General features: G+C 41.4%; 1 protein-coding gene across 2 annotated transcripts in view; it reads left to right on the top strand.

Moving 5' to 3' along the window:
* Positions 1-23651, top strand: part of Pibf1 (progesterone immunomodulatory binding factor 1) — a 173980-nt gene that overhangs the window by 142372 nt on the left and 7957 nt on the right. For both annotated transcript variants that reach the window (XM_021650185.2, XM_021650184.2), the window contains exons 16-17: positions 1372-1456; positions 21447-21620. In XM_021650185.2, the coding sequence (XP_021505860.1) occupies positions 1372-1456; positions 21447-21620 (259 nt within the window). The remainder of the gene's footprint in view (positions 1-1371; positions 1457-21446; positions 21621-23651) is intronic.

The following is a 23651-nucleotide window of genomic DNA, read 5'->3' on the forward strand; positions in this document are numbered from 1 at the left end:
TTTCATCTAGGTTAGTAATGGTGTACAGCATTAATGTAAAGTTTTATGTGTCCCGTGCTTTATGTAATCATTCACTAGGTCATCCACATATCCCTTTGACATACCTGAGTAGTTTACACTTTTACAGATGTGAAAACCAGGGTTCAGTGAGGCACTGCATTTGCACAGCAGAGCTGAGTAAGTGGCACAGTGGCAAACAAGTCAGAACTGCATCCGGCCTCCCCTCCAGAGGACACGTAGATGCTTCATGGGAAAGCTGACCTACTCAGGAGGAGGTGGGATTTTCTGTTTTTCAGTCCTTGAGCCTACCACTTCTTCCAGAATGCTCCTTACATTTCTTTAATTTCAAAAGAAATCTTCTAATATTTTGATAATTGACAACTTTTCATTAAAAGTAACTTAAAGATGTCTTTCAACAAAATTCTTCTTATTAGCATCACCCTCACAGATTTTTGTCTCAACATTTGAGGAACTGTGCTGCTTTGATTTACTATTGCTCTTCTCAATTCTTACAGAACTGGTCACATGGCTATTTTTACTAATGACATTTTATACAGTGTTTCATTTGATTCTTCCCATTAATTTCTATCCATCAAATAGTAAAATTGCAGATAATATAAAACCGTCCACAGAAGTTTCTTAGAATATTAATATGACCTTACAGTGGACTCTGTCATATATCAGGACTTAACAGAGGAAAAAAAAATCACAGTGGAGACATAGAAGTTGAAGAGGAAACTAAAAATTTGGAAATCGGTGGTGGTGGTGGCTCATGCATTTAGTCCCAGCACTTAGGAAGCAGAGGCAGGTGGATCTCTGTGAGTGCAGGGCCAGCCTGGTCTACAGAGTGTGTTCCAGGACTACCAAGGCTACACAGAGAGTCCTGTCTCAAACTGCCTCCCCCCAAAATATTTGGAGAAAAGATTATTTTGCATAGTTTATAGTAGCCTGATTTATTTAAATTATGTACTTCATAATTTACTATGTGACAAATTCTAAAATGCTAATATTATTTCTAGGGATAAATGTTTCAATTTGACTTGTGATATCTTGTGTTTCAATATTTGTCCATGTATGTATGTATACTTTCTTTATACCTCCTTTTAACATTTCAGAAGTGAGGAGTCAATAAAACACTGGTTGTATGCCTACAGCAGGCAGGATAGTCCAGCAGTTAAAAACTTCTGTTGTGCAATAGCTAAGCCACTCACTCAGCTAAATATTACAGTGTCTGTTTTGCTATTTTTATTGACTACAAACGGATTTCTCTTCAGCTCAAACCATCAAATTGATGGTTTATTCTTTGTATTGACTTTCTTTTAACTAAATTCGTACAACATTGTCACTTTTTAACACTTGGGTTTTTTACAGCAACTTAAATAAAGAAAAGTCAGCCCTGCTGCAGACGAAGAACCAGATGGCATTGGATCTGGAACAGCTTCTCAATCACCGTGAGGTACTTCCCCGCCCTGTAATAGTGTGTCACCTTTTGAGTATTTTCCAAAGCCATGTTTGGGTTAAGATGATGGAATCCTGTGTCCTGTGTTCATCAGTATTTCTGTTTGTAGTTCACTGTGATCTGTCCATTTTTATAACATTTGATTTGATTTGTGGTGTACTTTGTTTTATGAGGTAAGCCATTTCTGGAATGCCTTTCTTGGTGACCAGTATTATTTGGTTATATCTCGATCACTGATTTTCACATTATTTAATCACTGCGTGTTTTATTTCTTTCTGCCATGAGACATTAAATTTCCTTAGTGTGTTATTGTCTTTCCCTCTCAGTATGCCCAGTGCTCATACACAGGGGGCATGTTGGGCTTTAACATTCAAGTGCTTTTGGGGGTGGGGGTGGGGGCGGGGGCTCTGCTCAGTTTGAAGCTGGCCTCCAGCTCTCTGGCCGTGAATAACTATGAACTTCTGACCCGCCCACCTCCAAGTGAGAGGTGTTTCTAAGTGTTTCTCACCAAATATTTTTAATTCTTTGAGCATTTAATTTAAAAAAAAAAAAATGAGAGTGAAGAAAGCTGGGTGTGGTACTATGCACCTTTAATCCCAGCACTCGGGAGGCAGAGGCAGGTGAATCTCTGAGTTCGAGGCCAGTCTGGTCTATAAGCAAGTTCTAGGACAGTCAAGGCTACACAGAAAAACCCTGTCTCAAACACCTCCCACAAGGAAATAACTTATTTTTTAATTTATAAACTTTATTATGAAATATTTCACACACTGTATTAATATCATATTAATACTCAGATCCTCCCCACCTCCCCCTGTTTACTTAAGGTTCCTCCCTCCTCCCTTCCTTTCTTTTTAAATCCATCCAGTCCAGGTTTGTGTTGACTGACTATTTGTGGTTTACTTCAGATTTATTAAAAAAATATAAACTGGGGCAGATACACAGCTCAGTTGGTAGACCGCTTGACTGGCATGCACAGGGCCTGGGTTTCATCGCTAGCACAAGGAAAACTGAGCAGGACGATGCTCACCAGTAATTCCAGCACTCAGGAAAGAGGAGCGGGTGGTAGGAAAATCAAGGACATCCTTAGCTGTATAGGTAGGTTTTGAGGCAGGTTCTCCTGTATCTCAGGCTAAGCTCAAACTTTACACATACACACATACAATATGACTTAACTTTGGGAACATTAGTTTATTTCTTTTGATAAATACTTGTAATTGTTGCTACTTCCAATGTCAATATGTAAAATAATCTCACCACCCCCAAAACTCCCTCATGCCCCTTTGAGGTGACTTCCTTTCTTTTCCTTTGTCCTGTGCCGTAATGTCAACTGGCATATTTGGCTTACCTATAGTTTCACCTTGGATAGAAAGTCATATAAATTACACTAGCAATATGTAGCCTTTTGTACCTGGCTGTTTTTTCTTAACTGAGTATTTATGCCATATTATATGGCACAGTCCACTAATGCATTCAACAGTTGATAGCTATTTGGGCAATGTTATGGTAAAATTAAATTTTTAATGTACTCTTTTTTTTTTTTACATATTCACAATGATAAATTACTTATTTTCTATTTATTTTAATGCACTCTTATAGTAATATTAGGATGTAGTTACTAGTTATAATTTTGCATCTATTTTGTGATTACATATTTTTTATTTATTTACTCACTTTACATCCTGATCCCAGCCCCCTCCTTCCCCTCCTCCCAGTCTCACTCTCACACCCCTCTTTGCTATTCTCCCCTGTCTTTCTTCTCAGAGAAGGGGAGGCCCCCAGCAGGTACCGACCCACCCTGGCACCTCAAGTCACAGCAGGACTAAGCACATCTTCTCCACTACTTGTTGTGTATATGTATGTTTCATTTTTAAAAACATAATCAATTCTACAGATAAAACCACTCTAAACAGTTGCATGCAGGTATTTGTGCAAAACATGGGCCTCTGTTTCTCTTGGGTACATACTGGAGCACAGATGCTTGGTTTCTGGTTTCAGGTAAGCTTATGTTGGTAAGAAACTGCCAAACCTTTCCAGGGTAGGTGTGCTGTAGCACTGTCTATGGAATGATGAGTGCCAGTATCTGTGTGTCCTTACCAGCATAACTACTAAGTGAAATGTTGTGGCCCAAAGCATTCTTCCAGGGAACTATCTTTTTGTTTGTTTGTTTGTTTGTTTGTTTGTTTGTTTGCTTCCAGACACGGTTTCTCTGTGTACTCTTGGTTGTCCTGGAACTGACTCTGTACACCAGGCTGGCCTAGAACTTAACAGAGATCTGCCTGCTACTGCCTCCCAGAGTGCTAGGATCAAAGGCATTCAACACTGCACCTGGATGAGTGAAATGTCTTAATCATTGCTTCTTTTCAGCAATGTTTATATCATTTTATTTTTCTAAAACAGAAGGTTTCAAAAACAAATCACTGATTTCTGAGATTACTAAAGTTGTTTCCTAGTATGGAAAAAGTGTGTCAACTATTTGGGAAGAGATCACTGGAGGATTGCTGAGAAGGATTGGCTGGAGCCTGTTGCTGCAGACAGCTCAGAGGTGCATGTGTGGAAGCAGTGTGGGGGCATTGGAGGCTTGTCACTAGAAATGGGGAAGGGCTGGAGAGATGGCTCCGCTGAGAGCACTTGATAATGGACAGAAGAGTAAAGAAGAGGTTACCATGGCACCCCTGTCCTGTGCTTCAGAACTCTGGGCGCTGAGGTAGAAAGATGGAGAGTTTTAGGCTTGGCTAAATAGTGAAACTCTCTAAAAAGCAAACACAAACCACCGGGCAAGAAGATAGTCCCAAACTGATTTTTTTTTTCTTTTCTTGCTTTTTGATTATAGGCCCATGTACCCCAGGTTAGCCTTGAACTCACTATGTAGCCAGACTTTGAACTTATGATGCTCCTGCCTTCACCTACAATTGTTAAGATATCAAGGTGTGTGCTACCATGCCCAGTTTTGAGGATTCTGAGGCCAAACTCAGGACTCCATCTGCTGGGCAAGCCTGGACTCCAATCTAGAGATAACCTTGAGGTGGATGAGTCCCTCAGTAACAGATGACAGAGCTAGGCAAGGTTTCCTTGCAGATATTTCTTTCCTCTGTCTTTGGGCATTCTTGGCCTTCTCCCTCAGTACAGCCATTACTGATGTCCTAGAACTCTGCCTTCGAGTAATTGTTTCTCCAGTGTGGAAGCCTGAGTTATTCCATTGTATGTTTTTAAATCTGAGTATGTATGAGATCATAATCCAAGGTTTCTGTTCCCTCTCGAAGCTGTATCCGACTTTCTTTTCAGGATGGGGAGTCTCATTTAATTCTAAAGGATTATGCTAGACTTTGAAAATTTTAGAAGCAATTTTATTTCTACATTTTAGACATCAAACTTTGAAACCTTATTATTCATGAGTTCAATAATAATAATTAAAAAGCTGTGAACCAAAATAATCCATCTTCACTTCAGTTATTTTCTCAGGCACTTGGTCACAGTGAGAAAAACCTGGTTAAGGGCACCCAGGGACTTGACTTACAAATGTCTGAGTTGGGCCGCAGCCCCACCTCTAAGGCAGTCCCCTGAGTTCTTGCACGGCTCCGCATGTTTATGCTGACAACTGCTAATAAATGACAAAGGCACCTTGTAGGGAGGTTCTGGATGATCATTTCTAAAACATTCAGAGTCTGACCATACAAAGCTGTTAGTATTGCCTAGATAGATAGATAGATAGATAGATAGATAGATAGATAGATAGATAGATAAGTACCTGCTTCAAAGTAAGTCGACTATCCAGCTGGGGTGTGGCTCAGTTGATACAGTGTCCAACCATTTCTCTTCGTTCTTTGTTTCTGAAGTTCTGTTCCTGTATTCGGTGAAACTAAAATGCAGTAAAAGACATAGTATCTCGGAAAAAAATTTATTGTCACCATCTGAGCTTTTATAAGGTCAGCACAAAGTCCGATGTGATCTCCCTATTTCATAAAACTACCTAAAGGGTCTACTAAGCTCTGCCGTGTAGATTCTGTAGTGTAATCTTTCCTGCAGTCCACTGGCCATTATCACCAGCCCTGTTGGTCCAGGTGGAACTGATGATGGTAAAGCTGAAGCAAATCTACCATCCTTACAGCTTACACGCTATTGAAATTAAGAGGAAATCCATTTTTTCCTTAAAAAAAAGTCAAATCAACTTAAGGTTTTTTATACTTAGTGCCATTTAGACAGAAAACCAAACAAACGAAAAGCCTCCCTATGACTTATTGCTCACATTAGTTCCAGGAAAGTTTTGCCTCTGTAAATGAAGTTATAGCCTTCTTTTCTGTGTGAAAATGAAAACTTTGTAATCCAATATGCTTCGTTTTTGTCTTAATTGCTAAAAAAAAAAAAAGGCATTGCTGAATGTCCTATCCAGGTATTATCATTCTTTCCCCCAGTCTTTTATTTCTGATGCCTTACAGTCACCTTGCTGTTTCCTTTCCAGCGGCTTATAACGATTTTACTCTTAAATGTCTTCACTTGCGCTAGGATTGATACCTGATGGAACAGATAAAATAGAAATCTTAAACAGTTTGGGCGAGGTGGTGAACTCCTCAGAACGTTGGGAGGCAGAGGCAGAAGGATCTCTCTAAATTCAAGGCCAGCCTGGTTAAAGACAGCCAAGGCTACACAGAGAAACCCTGTCTTGAAAGAAAAAAGGAAAAAGAAAGAAAAAGAAACAATAAACAGGCAAAAGAGAAAGAAAGGAAAAAAGCGAGAGAACAGGTAAAAGGAAACAAGTAGACTCTGCTGTTGCACTTAGCAGGCCTTGGAAACTGGAGGTCGGAAGCTGTGATTGAAGGAAGTGTGACCTCCTAGAGCAGCTGTGCTCCCGCTTGTCCTCTGGGAGCCATCAGGGATCACCTGACTGCTCACCCACTCCCTTCCACTCATATTGCCTCAAGTGAAGGACACTGATGATCACCTCTGAAAATCCTGTTTCTTCTTTTCTTTATTATTGGAACATTGGTTTCTCTGTTGTTGTGCTGGGGGTTAAGCTCAAGGCCTCACTCACTAGGGAAGTGCTCTGCCACTGGGCTGAGCTACACCCCTAATTCTTCTCTTCCCTCTCCCTCCATATATATATATATATATATATATATATATATATATATATATATATAATTTTTTTTAAGAGGGCAGATCATAGGTCCTCAGAAATAAACCCTTGAGAATAGGAAAAATGCCTTTAATTGACCAAATGTCTATTTTGATGCTGTCCCCAAGCTTAATTCGCTGGTGTAAAAGCTGCTTTCCCACAGCCTTTGTAACTATAGTAAGGAGAGCGGTAAAAACCCCACTTAGGAAGCTATTCCAGTATTTCACTGGAAGTAGATTGCTGATGATGGCATAACTCAAAAGTAGACTGATTTACCAAGCCGAATATTAGTGCTTAGTAATTGGATTTAGAGACTGATGAAGGGGGAGAAATGAGAACTGATGGCCCAGCTTTCAGCTTCATCCTAGGTCTGTGGTGGTAGAAAGCGGAATAAGCTTGGCGAAAAAAAAAAAAAAGGTTAAAACATGAGTTCTTAAGCCCAAGAAAGAACTCATTTAGAAATGAAGATTTGGTCACATCATAATTGGTTTGCATGGAAATACATTAACTCATGAGAGGGTATAGAATGAGAACAAAAGAGGTGTATGGCAGGATCCCAGGAAACACCAAAGGGTGCTCACAGTGATGAAGAAGAAGAGTGGCTGGAATCAAAAAAGCACCAGGAAGAAAGGGATGCTGAGAGAGTACAGATAATGTGTAAGAGAGGAGGCTGCTGTCAGCACCAGGGCACACTGTCACGGCCAGGCCCTGGGCTGCTTCCTGTCTACCATGATATCATATTCCATCACATGCTGCATGACATGATGGACTGAGACTCTTGAAACAGCCACCCACTCAGTAGTCTCAAAGTACCAGGGTGTTGGCTGGCCATGGCAGCCCACACCTGAGGTCCTAGTTCTCAGGAGTCTAAGGTAGAAGGATGGAAAGTTCAGCAAGAGCATGCGCTACATACTGAGCTTGGGGCCAGTGTAAAGATCACAGTACAATCCTTTTTCAAAACAAGAAGAAAGTTAAGGGGGAAAATAGTGGCCTATGCCTTTTAATTCCAGCACGCAAGAGGCCGAGGCAGGCAGATGGCTATGAATTCCGTCCAGCTGGACTACATGCTAGTTTTTACATATTGAGACCCTGTCTCAAACAAAAAACAAAACCACAAAGAAAGGGTCTCACTTTCATAAGGCAGATGTGTGAGGGGAAGCAACAGCAGTATGTGTGTGCATTAGCAGTATCCCCATGCCTTGGCACATGGCAACAGCCTACCCCAGCAGACCACAGCATTAAGAATAAATGTGGAGGACTCCTGAATTCATTAACACCTCCACAATAACAAATTGTGAAAAGCTGCCAAACCAGCACAAAAATAAGTGGAGAGCAATGCATACCTTTTAACCTGTCAGGGAAAAATAAAATGTTTTTATTTGAAACAAAGATTTGGGAACTTATGACCAGCCAGGAGAGTCCATGAACCAAGCTACAGTGGGGCCTCGAGGTATGAAGTGTAGGCCACCCTGCCATCTAGGCCACTTCCTACTCTAACATGGTACCCTCCAACAAAAGAAGCCCATAGCCCAAAGCCTTCCGCCTTCCATTATCAGCTCCTCTCCTTCCCCTCTTTTTCCCCACAACCTAAGTTTCTCCTATTTGCATTGTCCTGACTAACACCTCCCCGTACCTAGTTCCCAAAGACAACTCCTTTGAATAAAATAGGGCTGGTAGCAGTTGTAAGCTGGGCAAGGCAGTTCTTTACAGTTGTTTGTTTTTGACATCTTAAGACTGTTTTACTTTGTAGCCCAGACTGACCTTGCAGTCACTATGTATCTATTTCTGTAGCCCAGGTTTGCCTCAAGTTTGGAGAAGTCTTCCTGCCACAGTATCACAAGAACTAGAATTACAAATGCCAGCATTTGTTTTTAAGACTTCATCTTAGAATGCCTTGTGCATTTTTAAATCTTTCATTAGTAATTAATTGTACTACCAGCTATCAAATAGCTTTAGAAACTGGCATTTAATATGTTTCTCACTTGCTCCCCCTCCAAAACTGCTTCTTTCTGATTACTGATACCGTTTTAACTGGAAAAGTACAGAAACTGATATATCCCAGAACAATTTCAAAGAACTGTCTGAAAGTAGCCAATAGAAAGTCATGTCTGCAAGTTTTGTCTAGCATCCAGCTACTCCTAAAACCCAAGACATGATAAGTGCAGCTGCAGCAGCGTCTGTATCAGACCTCTGGGGAATGAATGTAAGCATTGATAGCACTTCTAAGACCTAACCAATCTACAGTCCCTTTTGGTGTTTAAGTAGCGTTGGGGGGGGGGGACATGGTTATTTTTGCTGCTATTTAACCCAGATTAATCAAGCACTCCTTACTAAGGCCCAGAATGTACAGGACGCACACAGTGGAGAGTTGGGATGACTTCCCTGGCCCTAGAGAACCCATTTCTTATGGCAGGGCCTGTCACCTAGCAGAAAGAAGCAAAGCCTGCAGTTAGGCAGCTTTCTCAAAAGTGAAGTCACGGTGTAATTATCATTCTTTGACGGTATGTTTATGTTCCCGGAGCCTAACTCTTTGTGATTTCTCGGAAGATTTCAGGGGCATTTCACATCCCAAGTGCCCCTTAGGCAATCCACTTCATAAAGGGTTCCAACAAATTGCATATTTCTATATGTGTGTCACCCTTTTTAGTTCCTACTTAACTGTTTGGAAAGTTTCTTAAGACTACCTTTTTACATTTTTTTTCTTATACACCTATTCAGTTACTTTTTACACTCAACATAACCGGGAAAAGAAAAAAGACACTAAGTAGGTAAGCTAACATTCCCTTAAATGAAAACGTAGTTACTTTTCATGTTTGTACTTTTCCAGTCAGTGGTGGTACTCTTTACAAGTTAAAAAACATTAAGTCAATGGTAAAGTGTATGCAGAACATTAAAACTTAAATATAAATGAGTGGTAAGGAAAGAATTGTTATAGTAAAAACATACAAAACACATGCATACAATACTAACATTTGCCTGTGCGGTGACTTGGGTAGTTTTTTGTCTTGTTTTATTGCGGACTCTGCTTGGTTTGGATTTGTTCTGTTTTGCAGATCTGGGTAGGAGACTCAACAGTGCTTCTGCGCTGGCAGAGTGTTACATGCCCAGGCGCAGACGTAGATTTATTTTTCCATGTAAAGGTTTGTGAATTCATGACTGAGGATATTTAAGGGATTTTGAGCTGTCATAAATTCTTTTCAACTCCTTTAAATGTTTTCAAGTCAAGGATACTATACTAGCTAGCATATTAGGGAACAGTTAGAGAATGCTTCTAACCGAGTAGACTTTGAATAAGGAGACAGCTAGAAGACAAGCTTAAAGATGCTCCTCCATGCCTTGTGCTTTTTCCTTCTAAAGCTCAACCAAAGATGAATCTTTTTGTTCATGGCTGGTGACACAGGCCTGTAAGTAACCCCAGTTACTTGAGACTATTGACAAGAGGATTGCAAGCTAAGCACTGCATGCGTTGGAGAATGAGTTCAAGGCCATCCTAAGCAACTTAGTTAAAGCCTGCACTACAGGACAAAGTACTTGCCTAGTATGCATGAGACCCTGGGTTCAGTCCCTAGCACCACCACAAAATAATGATAAAAACCTGAATAAAACAGATCACTCTCCCCAAATAGGTATCTTTTCTAAGTAATATTTGATATTTAGGGTCTATGGAGATAGCTTCATCAATATAAGTGTTTGCCTTTCACACATGAGGACCTGAGTTCAAAGACCTAGGACCTTGCTGACACCTGCCGACAGTCAGTCTCTGGGGTTGCTGACCAGCCAGCCCAGCCTGATCACGGTATGTTTACTATTTCTGTCTTACCATAGAGTCCCTTTGCCTTCACCCACTACACTTAGGCCTCACGAGAGCTTTTCCCTGTTTCATGGGAGCAACACTTAATCTATCTTCCTTTCTGTGGAGTGTTAATCCTTGAATTCTGAGTTGCATAACTTGAGTTTGTTTGAAACAGGCCTTGACTGTGTATTCCTGCAGGCATCAAACTTCGCATCCTCCTGCCTCAGTCTCAAAAGTGCTGGGATTACAGACATGCAGCAGCATGCCCCCATTTGAATCGCTTTGGGGCCATTATGTTTACAGTGGAGAGAACGCAGTCATAGGTCCATACTGTTCTGCTCTGGTCTTGCCGCCCTCTCGTCTTTTTAACACCTTCTTTAAATTCTTAAATACTTTCTTTGTTTCCTGTACGCAAAGCTCTCTCTTGTGTGAAGCAAGAAGATATCTCATCATAAAAATATTTTATCTGTGTATACTTAGCCTTTTGGCTTTTTCTATCACACTTTCAGATCTGTTATGTGTTATAGAGACTTGTCAGCTTCTGAGTGTCCTTTGTTTTGTTTCTAAAGAATGAAATGTTTGTTTTTCCTTATAGTATTTTCGGAGTTTATTGAATATTTTTTTTAAATATAAGTACACTTCTCTGGATTTTCTTCTCCTTTTTTAAGGTTTGTGTGGAGGTTGGGGGATGTATGTAACATGGAAGTCAGTATTTTGGGGGGGTTGCTTTTGCCTTCCGTGTTGATGAAGTCTCTTATTGCTGCTGTGCTGTGTACTGCAGGCCAGCTGGCCCGTAGTTACCCAGCAGCTCCTGGCTGTACCTCCCGTCTCGCCCCTTGAGGGGTGCTGGGTATAGAGATGTGCACTACCACAACAGGCTTTTCCACATGGGTTATATGGGTTAAACTCGGGTTATTGGGCTTGTGTAGCAAACATTTCTACACACTGAACGCAACCATTAAAAATCCTCTGGTTTAATGGCTCCCATAGAATAAGTTATGACATAGGAACTTATGACAAAGGACATACAGGCACACACATAAAACACACCTAAAAAGCTCCAAGCCTCTTGAATATGCAGTGGCAAAGAGAGAATACTTACAGTGATATTAGATTAGACTAACTCTGTTGATGATCTTTTTACATAAACTTATCAGTCATTGATTTTATTATTCACATATCAAGAAGCCAAAACTAAGACAAGAATAGAATGTTTGGAATATATCTCAGAGACAGTATATACAGTCCAGATGTAGTGCTCACAGTGGAAGTTCAGGTTTAGAAGCTAGAGCTGATGCTGAACGTGAACCACAGGGAAAAAAAAAAAAACATCAAAGAACTGCCAGACTATGCCAAAAGTACCACAGGCCAGAAAGTAGAGCAACTAAATGAACAGCGATTGGAGGCCAGAACCAGCCAAGTCAGCAATGACAGCAATTCTCATCAGGAGCTGCTTGAGTGTGTCCACACTCTGACACACTGTGTTTATCCTTCAGTGTGTCATGCTTGGTCTGCTCATACTTCAGCATGTCCACACTTCCTCCGTGTGCCCATACCCCTACAGTGCATCTATATTTTGGTGTGTTCACACCAGTTATCCACAGTTCGGTATATTTATACTTGGTTGTGTCCATACTTCAGTGTGCACATACATGCTTCCGTGTGTGTGTTTCAGTATGTTCTTAGTTAGCCGTGTTCACACTTCAGTGTCTTCATACTTCATGATCTTCAGACCTCACTGTGCTCACACTTCTGCAGTTTGTTCATTTTCGCATTCTCCACCACCATCCCTGACAAAAGTGGCCCGGCACCTCTCATTTGCTGTCACCCACTGGACATGTCACTGAGCTTTCAGCCATGTACAGAGTGTAGCGCCCTACGTGATTGCGTCACCTCAAAACATTAGAATAAGGAGGCGCTGGGACATGATCAGCCAGAGGCAAAGACGCATCACTAGATGACCTAAAGAAACAATCAAGGTTATTAAACATCCCTGCTCTCCTAACAGAGATGGCTGAGGTGTTTCCAAAAGATGGAACATAAGGAAAAACAAGCAGCTCATCCAAGGCTGGAGCTGTCTTCCCTGTTTGACTTTGTTTTGCTTTTGTCTGCAGAAAGGGGAGGGAGGCTTGATTTGGGTTTGGGTTTTGGTTTGGTTTGGTTTGGGTTTTCAGGGCAGAGTTTCTCTATGTAGTCTTGGCTGTCCTGGACTCACTTTGTAGACCAGGCTGGCCTCAAACTCAGAGATCCACTTGCCTCTGCCTCCCAGTGTGCTGGGATTACAGGTGAATGCTGATTTTCATTTGTTTTTGTAGCCCAGTAGAGAAAAGCTCAATTGATAGTTAATTTGTCTTTATTTTTCAAGCCTGAGATAGTGGCCATCTGGTCAGAGGAGATGTCTTCTCATTTTATTATGTGATGCCTCATAATAATTGTACATAGTTGTGGAATATACTATGATAACTATAGGCTTAGATTTTTTTTTACCAAACCTACTTTATTTAGGGTTTTTATTTAGGGTTCATACTTTAAATAAAGTAAATAAATATTTACTTTATTTAGGGTTCTTATGCACCTTTACCTCCCTTCCAGCCTCCCCCGCCCCCAAACTTTAGGCAGGAGATTGATAGGGAACAGGGCTGTAGTTCTCTTTTATCTACTTCCTGTTGATCAGGGTCATTAGGCAATTACCAGACTCAGTAGTCAGGACACCATCAGCCAGTCCAAAGGCCAACATGAAGCAGCAAAACTAAGTCAGCAAAAGCCACAAAACCAAGTTGGATTGCCCAGAGGAGCTCTCTGGAACATTTCTCTCTGAGAAGTCAAGTGTTGGAGCACGAATATCAGCACAGCAATGGATCCAAAAAGTGGTATCTCCATGTGTGTAGGCCTCTATATATGTCCTCTCCTTAGAGTCCATCCACGAATGAGCTTGGCTGGCCAAAGTGACGCCCCTAAAGTGACGCCCCTTGCATGAGAGAGCAAAACATCACGTGCCCTCTCACAAGCCAACCTGGGCAAAACATCATGTGCCCAGCTTGCAGCAAAACACACATGACCAAACTGAGTCCAGAAACTTCTACTTCAGACAATACAATATATGTACACAGTGTATGTAGAGGGAATATTTAGTTTTGTATGAGTCTGGGTTAAATGGCATGAAGCTGTCTGCCAAGCCTGACCTTATGTATCAAAGGCCTTGGTTATATACATAATTGCCACTTTGAACCCAGAAAGACCTGCATTTGGATGCTGTTTTCCCTTCTTAGTAACCAGATGAATTTGACCAGACTTCTCCAGCCTAATAATCCTCACCTTAAAAACTGAGCTAGCCAGGCAGGGGCAGTGCACGCCTTTAATCCCAGCACTCAGAAGGCAGAGGCTGGGAGATTTCTGAGTTCAAGGCCAGCCTGGTCTACAGAGTGAGTTCCTGGACAGCCAGGGCAACACAGAGAAACCCTGTGCACAAACTAAATAATTTTTTTAAAGGAAAAAAAAATAAGATATTATCTACTTCTTCTTCTATAATAGAGAGAATTAAACTTTGTATGATAGATAGCGTAAAGCCTGGCACACTGTAGATGTTCAGTGAATGCCAACCCCTGTCTCCTCCTCCTCCACCTCCACTCACATACACTGAGCCACAGCCAGGCCTAAGGTGAGGCAGGCCTGTAAATGAGATCAAGAGTTGTTTGTCTGTTTGTTTGTATGTTTATTTGTTTGTTCTTTAAGACAAGACTTCTCTGTGTAGCCTTGGCTGTCCTAGACTCGCAGGGATCTGCCTGTCTCTGCCTCCCCGAGTGCTGGGATTACAGGTGTGCGCCACCATGCCCAGCCATAATTTTTTTTTAATTTTGTATTTATTTATTTTGTGTGGGGATGTGGATGGTTGCCAAAATGACTGTGGAGGTCAGAGGACAGCAAGTTTTGGGAGTCGGTTATCTCCTTCCACCATGTGGATCCTGGGAATCAAATACAGGTCCTTAGACTTAGCAGCAAGTGGCTTTTACCCACTGGGCCATCTTACTGGCCCAATATTTTCTTTTCTCTTTTCATTTTGTTGTTTCCTTGTTTCTTGGTTGGGTCTTTGGGGGGTCTTTGGTGGTATGGTTTGGTTTGGTTTATATAGACAGGGTCTCTTCTATATAACTCTGGCCATCTTGGAACTCACATTGTACACCAAGCTAGCCTTGAACTCACAGAGATCCACCTGTTTCTACCTCCTAAGTGCTGGGATTAAAAGTGTACACCACTCTAGCCAGCTGGCCCACTTTTTTGTCTTTGAAAATTTCTAGAACAAAATTCTTCCTTTTTAGAAAGAAGGTGTGGTGCTATAATCCCAACACTTGGGATACTGAAGCTCAGGAATGATTGGCACAAGTTCCAAAGCTAGCCTGGCTCCATTGTGAGTTAGAGATCCTCTAGGGTTACCTAGAAAGACCCGGTCTCAAAAAAACTAAGTAAATAAAAATATATAATACAACTTAAAATATCCCTTTAAATGAAATTGACTTAACGCCAGGTTGATTTCTACCTTGTATAATCTAAAGCCAAAGATACACAGAATTGTCTGGCCTGTTGGTCCTGACATGTTGTTGCTTATATAGAAAAACACTTCCTTGTACTCCAGGGGAGCACATAGTTTGCATTATACTTGTCAGAGCTATTTTCATCGAGAAATGCTATCTATGTGTCCCCTTGCCAACATCTTTGCAGAGTTTACAACTTTAAGCAATTTATTGGCATCAGCTATGCAGTACCATTAAGCAGCTGCTCTGCAGTTGAGCTGTGCTAACATGTCACCACTGTGCGAATCCTTAACAGAAAATGACCAAGTTGTGTTTATTGGGATTCAAGAGAGCAGTTTCTCTTAGAGATTGGGCAATAACAGGCACCATCATCAGAAATGTCATAAGTAGGTCTTTTGCTTTCACTCTGTCATTCTAGATACTAGAGGAGAGAGAAAGAGAGAGAGACTCCAAATGGAGCACAGGCTGAATTTCAATTCTCAGTCCTCCTTCCTCAGCTTTATGTTCTTTACATATGGAAATGACTTTCTAAATTAATCATGAGTGAAGAATAAGCTAGAAATAGACAGAATGAAGGGATACTTGTTCTTTACAAGGAATTCTGCATTCTTCAGGATAGCCCTAGAGTGAGACCTGCTAGAAAGATCATCGTACCTACACGAATGAGAAGATGTGTGTGTGTGTGTGTGTGTGTGTGTGTGTGTGTGTGTGTGTGTACATAGAACGTTAGAAAGAAGGTGAGGTGGTAATAAATGTATAGAAGTATTATATACATATATACACATATTTGTATGTATCTACAACTGTCTTTTTCAAATGAACCTTGTCATTCTCACAAATAGCCCCTAACATCAGAATGAAATTATGTAAGCTGTATTTCATTCACAAATTATAAATGAAAAATTTTAACTATAAGGAACACAAAGCAAAAAAATCACAACTGACAGATCTTAACTCTCCATTTTGGGAATGGTGAGTAACTGGAAAAGATAAAAAGATGCAAACTATTATAATTAATTTCTTCAGAAAGATTTTAGAAAGTAATCTTTTCATAACATAATCATTGAACAACAAAAGTTTGTTTTCCGGAAATGCTAAAACCAAGGCATGAAGCGTCGCTGGCGTGCACACCTGTAATCCTAAATTCCAAAGCAGCCTAGGCTACATAGTAAGATCCTGTCTCAGAAGTAAAATACTCAGAGACATGAAATTACTTTACGTAAAAATAACATTAGAAAGATACAAGAAACATGAAGGAATCCTGTTAAACTTAGAACTAAATGACAAAAGATTTCACAGGGAAATAACATAATATTTATAAGGAATAAAAATCAGATGCCACAAAGTTTTCATAAGCTTTTTTTGTAAAACACAGAAGCTATATACTGTTAAAGCACAATACTTCTTCCCCATAACACGGAGAAAATTGATGAAGATGGGGTTATGCATGCTTGTAATTCCAGCATCAGGGAGGCAGAGACAGGAGTACCAAGAGTTCTATACCAGCTTGGGCTATACAGAGCCTCCACGTCCAGCCAAGGCTATATAATAGAACAAAACTTGAAAAGGTTAGAAAGAAGGTAAGGGTTAATAATAAAAGTGTTTATTAACAGGTAATAGAAAAGAAGTGATTGCATGAAATAATAAAACTGGGCTGGTAGAGTGATTCAGTGTTCGAAGACTCCTGCTGCCAAGCTCTGGAGACCTGCCTTTGATCCCTGAAGCCCACATAGTATAGGAAGCTGACACACACACACACACACACACACACACGTGACACAAAATAAGTGCAAAAGGACTTAAAGGATAGATCAGCCAGGTGGTGGTGGCACCTGCTTCTAATCCCAGTACTGGAGAGACAAAAGCAGATGGATCTCTTGAGTTCAAAACCAGCTTGATCTACAGAGTGAGTTCCAGGACAGTATGGGCTACACAGAGAAACCCTGTCTCAAAAAAACAAAAACTAGTGAGGGGGGTGAGGGAAGATAGAAAATGGAACCTGCCAATATACTTAATAAAATAAATTTCAGAATAATAGCTATGCATCACTCCTAAAAGTAATCAGTAGAACATCTGTGCATTAACTAAGAGGGGGAGGGAGGAAGAAGGAAGGAGGAAGGGGAGGGAGGAAGGAAGAGGGGGAGAGAGGAGGAGGGAGGAAGTGGAAGGAGGAGGAAGGAGAAGGAGGAAGAGGAGGAGGAAGGAGAAGAAAGAAAGAAGAAAGAAGAAGAGGAGGAAGAAGAAGAGACCTGCCTTGAAAAGAAAAGGGAAAAATAATCTCAAAAAACAGCATAATTAGGAACCCAGACCAGGGAGGCGCATGCCTGTAATCCCAGCACTTGGAGGCAGAGGCAGGCAGATCTCTGTGAGTTCAAGGCCACCCTGGTGAACAAAGCCTGTCGAGGACATCCAAGGCTACACAGAGAAACCCTGTCTCTGGGGGGGGGAAAAAGAAAGAAAAAAGAAAAAAAATTTAGGAATCCAGACAATCTTAGGAACTAAGGAAAAGCAGCAAATCTCTGCTTTTAGTCCCAGAATTTGTGAGGTACTTGCAGGAGGATCATAGATGTTCAAGGCCAGCTTTTGGATTCACAGTTAAATTTGAGGCAGACAAACCTGGGCCATATTAAACCCTGTCAAAAAAAAAAAAAAAGGATACTGCTTTGTAGTACAAATAGGCACATAAAGCCAGGTGTACACTCAGAGGCAAAAGAATCTGTACAGATTGACAGACATGTTTGTCTACATAGTGAGTTCCACACCAGCCTGGGCTAGCCTGGGCTAGCCTGGGCTACTTCAGACAGACTGGGACCTTGTCTCCGAAATATAAACCTAAGTAACTGGCATGGCTTTGAGTAATTGGCAAGTATTAGAGAAAGAATCTGAGGGTCTGAACTCATCCCCAGGAACCACATGATAAGCTGCTCCCAGGCCTGGACAGCCTAGGGGGAATTTACCGAATCTTGCTGCTTTCAAAGTGTTCTTTTTGAATTTCAGAGGCCATGTTCATATTGTTTATACTCTCATATGAAAGTGGCACTGTGATCTTCGATTCTCAAATTGTCGAAATCATAGTTTAGAAAAAAGACGTTAATCTTCCTTCTGATCTCCTGATCAGCATCAAGGAAGAGGTGTTGCTTGAACCTGTTTCCAAATACAACAAAAGCAAGAAAAACAAAGTTGGCTTCCTGTAGGGTCCAGTTTAGACTGAGGCATGGCCCCATGTGGCAGGGGTCCTCAACCTTTCTAATATCTTCCATCCTTTAATACAGTCCCTCATGTTGTGGTGACCCCCAACCATAAAACTGTTTTTGCTGCTACTTGATAACTGTAATTTTGCAACTGTTCCCCACAACATGCTCACAAGCCACAGGTCGAGGAGTCCTGCCATGTGGTATCATGAAACTGAATCAGGAGGTCATGGACAAGACTCACCGAAAATTAATTCAAAAATCAAACTCAGTTTTTACTGTCAGAGTTCACCCGTGTAGCCTCTCATAGCTTGATTGCAGCCTCTCAGAACACAGTACTGCACTGAGCATGCTCCTACATCACACAGTGCTAACGCTGCCTGAAACGTCTTAGCTCAGATTCCAGCCTGCTGTGTGGTAGGCACTGCAGTTTTTTACTGTGCATACAAAGCCCTTTACCCTTATAGGAATAGAAGAGTATAAATGTGGAAAACGACTTGTAACATTGTCCTACCATCACTCCTCATCATGTGCAGTTAGTACATCTTCCTATTGTACTGTGTTAAAATGTTTGAATTTTTAAACTGCTGTTTGAGTTTCTGACTTGAGATTCATTTAAAAACAAATATTCAGTCGGGTCGTGATGGCTCACGCCTATTAATCCCAGCACTCAATGAGGCGGAAACAGGTGTATCTCTGTGAGTTTGAGGCCAGCCTGGTCTACCGAGTGAGTTCCAGGGCAGCCAAAATTTTATACAGAGAAACCCTGCCTGGGGAGTCGGGGTGAGAAGAGTCAACAGCTGGGCATAGTGGTGAAAGCCTTTCATCCCAGCACTCAGGGAGGAAGAAGTAGGCAGATCACAGTGAGTTTGGGGCCAGCCTGGTCCACAAAAAGAGTCCAGGACTGCCAAGGCTACACAGAGAAATCCTGTGTAAAAAACAAAACAAACAAACAAAAAATATTAATGAATTTTGGCTTAAGATTAGGAGAGGATTTCTGAAAAGGCCCTGAGTGCTGCCATTTTACACTACATATTTTAGTAAAGCTGCAGGCTCAGCCATGGAGGATTCTGGTGCCAAAATATAGACTACCTCCAAAAACAGTGCAGATACTACATGCGGCAAGTAAGGTCAAATTTGTTTCTTTCTGTTTTAACCCTTCATGTAAAAGTGTAAGCACATCTGTTTCATTGGTATGCAGTCACCTTTGTCTGTGATAAATGCTAAGGTTGGATGTATACCAAAGAATTGTTTGTTGATAAATCTGTGGCTTATTATTAACAAATGTTTGATTTGCTTACACACTTTTTATATCCATACGCCCAGGGACCACATAAAAAAGTTATTGTGAAAAGGGGTTGAAAGTGGGAAAAGGTTTAAGAAACTGTGACTCCTGGCATGTAGGGGTCAAAGCCCTTAAGATGCCATTTATTTGTAGAATTCTGGTAGGTTATGTTGGAAGTAATTTTTCATATTTCATTATATCTTCATGTTAAAAAAATGTTTATGGCTGGTGACTATTTTTCAGACAAAAAGTTAGTTTGATAGACAGGAAACGTAGTTCTCCCCTTTCCCATAAAGAGTGTAAGAGCTCAGTTATGAGACTGAGGATATAGCTTCCTTGGTAAAATGCTTGCCTGGCTACACAAAGCCTTGGGTTCTGTCCCCTTTCACATAAACGGGTAGTACAAGCCTGTAATTCCAGCATTTGGGAGGCCCAAAAGTCCAAACTCATCCTTGGCTACAAAAAAAAGATTAGAGGCTAGCCTGGGCTACCAGAGACCTTGTCAAGAAATAAATAAAATCTGTTACAACTGAATAAATAAGCTTAACAATAATTCAGTGGCTACATTCTTTAGTACAGATTAAATAACAGAATCTTGAAAGCAAAATGAGTTTCACAAAGGCCCAAATCCTGTGACGGTGTTCATGCACAGTCTTGTGTGCTTTGGAAGACATTGGTGGTGCTGCACAAAAGAGAAGGGGTCCTCCCAGTATGGGCTCCAGCTCCTGCTCTCACCCTGGAGGCTCGGAAGGCGGCACGGCTCAGACGCCACAGTCTGTTTTAAAATATCAACTCCAGCTAGGTGGTTCTAAATAGAACTGAGGACAGCCAGAAAAGAGAGGCCTGTAGGGACTTGCTCTGACAAGGAGCTGATGTCTATAAACAGATCAGGAAGCACTGCATCCTTCTGTTACCCGAAGTTCAGTGTGTTCGCACGAAGGAAAGAATTTCCTAGTGCAGAGCCCAGCCTTATTCTACAGATAGTAAGGTAGCACGCCATCTCCCCGGGTACTTGTGTTTGATGTATCAGTTTAGTAAGTAGCCATAAGCCTCTGCTGATGAGGAGCCAAAAGGTTGTCTGTGAGGAAGAAGATAGGCTTGAAAGGATGTGATGCAAATCTCACTCAAAATTCTTCGAAGAGTCCAGCTAGTTAATTTTTCACTCAGAAGACAAATTAAAACCCAAGTGACACAAGCTTGAAGTTCCAACCCCAGGAAGGCCAAGGCATGGGACTGTCTTGAGTTCGATGCAGTCCTGGGCTTCAGTGTAATGACTGCATAGCATAGCACTGTCTCCAATTAAATAAGTAAGAAAAGCAATATGGAAAGGCAACTGGACAGAATGGGCTGTAACTCAGTGGTAAAGTCCTTGGGGCTGGTGTGCACAAAGCCCTGAACTCAATTCCCAGAACTGGAAAAATCAGAAATGGCAATTCAGGCCAGCGCCATTTACCATTTGCAAAAGGCTACAGAAATACTACAGGCAAAGAAATGCTGGAGCTACCGTACACTTATTGTTTGAAGTAAACCGTGATCAGTAGTCACAGAGGACCATTCTGTGTTCTATGTCTCTGTCTTGTTGATTTTAGACTTTGTAAGGTAATGTGTTTAAAAGGGAGCAAAAAATTATCAGACTAAGACTGCCTGCCATGCTCTAGGCCTGGGTTTGATTTCCAGCGATTAAAGAAGAATGGTTGCTAACCCATCTACTCAAAAATATGTGCAGAAAACTGCAAATGCATTCCACAACAATTGTGTCACAGTCTATACGTGTATCATACACACATATCATGGGGTTTTTTTGATGCTCCATGCGTGACTCCAGTAGACAGATAAACTAGCAGCCACTAGCACATAAAAAGTCATAGTGCTAAAAGTAATGTCGTATTTACTATTTTAAGAGTCATTTGCATAATTGTTGTACATTAATATTTTATTTTCACAACTTTCCTTATATATGTAGTATAATGAATAAAATATATTTCATTTACTTAAAAACATAAAGGCTTTAGTGTCTATCACCATTAGTCTGTTTGCCAAAATTACACTTGGTATTTTCTTGTTTTCATCTATCAACAGGAATTTGCAGCTATGAAACAAATTATCGCTAATATGTGTAGCAAACATTCTGAGAACAGCTTAGTTCTTACAAAAATGGAGTCAAAAAGTGTGACAGAAAATCAAGCATCAAAGACCTTGAACATGCCAAGAGACCGTGAAGAGAATATATTCATACCCAAGCCAACACTGTTTGTAAGTACAGTTAAAAATATTTAGAATTTTAATCTCTGCTTCTCACTAAATATATTTCTTCTCTTTCATGTTTGTTTTAAGCTAATTAAGATAGTGTTAGGCAGAGATCTTGCAGTGTCTATATTAACCCATTTTCTAAATGTGTACATTAGATGAGAATTGACTTTTATGTTTCTACTTAGCATCTCGAGGTTGCCCAGAAGTTATCCAAAGTCTGCACCTTTCCTTCTCCTACCTGCAGGTGTAAATTACCAGGAACTCAGAAAATTATTCTGCATTTTTTTATATTTTGGGTATATGCTTGATACAGATATGCTCGTGGGGTCACGTGCATGCTCGTGGGGTCATGTGAGCCACATGCATATAAGGGGGTTAGGGGACAACTTCGGGTCTCTTGTCTTCTGCTCCTGGCCCTTGAGCTTCCTGGGCCTTTCAGTCTCCACACGCCCACACCACTGCTCTTGCATAGGATACTGAGATTCTTGACTTGCATTGCTGCGTCCAGTGTCAGTGGAGTCCGAACTCAGGTCCTCATGCTTGTGTGCGGCAAGCACTCTGCCCACTGAGCGTCTCCCCAGACCCGATCATAGAGTTTAAATTTACAAGAACAAAAGAGTGGAAAGTAGCACCTGCTCTCACTTGTTTAGAAAATGTCGTTCTGAGTCTCTCATGAGGAATAAAAGCACGGGGCTGGAGTCCTGCTCCTCCAGAGGACCCGGGTTCAGCTCCCGCCACCCACGTGGCAGCCCACAGCTGTCTGTCCCTCCAGTCCCAGGGGATCCGACCCCGCGTAGAGACACATGCAGGCGAAACGCCAATGCACGTAAAAATCAATAGTTAATAATAAAAGAACGAAAACCGTTGGTGTTAATCAGTATGTACCTGCTAGCTCAGCCACTTGGGAGGTTTGGGCAGGACAACTGTAAGTTCTGAATGAGTCTGCTGAACTGGATGAGACCTTCTCTGGAAATAATTTTTAAAATAAAAGTAAAAGAGTTGGATAGCAAAAAAAAAAAAAAAAGGTTGGGGGAGATAGCACACCTGTATTTCAAGAATGTGGAGGATGGAGAAAGGAGGATCCAGAGTTCAAGACCACTGTCAGCCACCTGGTGAACTGGAGACCAGCCTGAGCTATAGATTGAAACCCTGCCTTGAATCAAGGAATGGGAAAATGTATAGAATATACTTTAGGAAATATGGGCAGTTGTGTTTCAGCACGTAATACAAGAAGGAGCGAAAAGGGCAACAGAAGCCAAGAGCGGCATTGCTGATTGCTCTATCTCAATGTGCTGTTCCAAGAAGGAGCACAAGGGTTAACCTGCAATCCTGTAAGACTCAGAACCAGAAAAGTTTCTTCCATATTCCAGTTCAGTGAGCCCTTGAACTTTAATGTTTTTAAATCCTCTATATGCTTATAAAAACGAGTTGAGCACGGGAATTGTGACACCAGCCCTGTCTGTACACACAGTGATTAGCTTCTCAAGATCAGTGATATGGAAGACATTTATAACTATGTAATCGAGCCTCCTTTTTCTATGCTAGGGACTGAACCCCTTTCTGGCACTTGTACGTGGCAGGATTCTACTCCTGGGCCACAATTCCAGCCCTTGGTGTTTAAAAAGTTTTAACAGACCTCAAACTCACATTCCTGCCTCTGCCTACAGAGTGCTGGGATCGCAGACTCAGGCCACCACCAAGCTTCACCTTCTCACTTTAATGGTTTATGTATTTTAGTTTCATCATGTGCATTGGTGTTTTGCCTGAATGTATGTCTGTGTGAGAGTGTCAGATCCCTTGGAACTGGAGTTACAGATAGTTTTGGTGCTGGGGATTGAACTGGGATCCTCTGGAAGAGCAGCCAGTGCTCTTAACTGTCAAGCCATCTCTCAAGCCCCCAGCTTCCCATTTTAAAGTGACAGAAAGCTTCCACCTACAGCAGACAAAGGAAACCTAGCGCACGGCCATGTGTCGCAGTAGTGTAGCTAAGCTGGCGAGGAGAGCTGCAAGCCTCCTGTGAGCAGCCTGCAGCCG

The sequence above is a fragment of the Meriones unguiculatus genome, chromosome 9 (assembly GCF_030254825.1).
Source record: "Meriones unguiculatus strain TT.TT164.6M chromosome 9, Bangor_MerUng_6.1, whole genome shotgun sequence".
In the NCBI taxonomy this organism is placed as follows: domain Eukaryota; kingdom Metazoa; phylum Chordata; class Mammalia; order Rodentia; family Muridae; genus Meriones; species Meriones unguiculatus.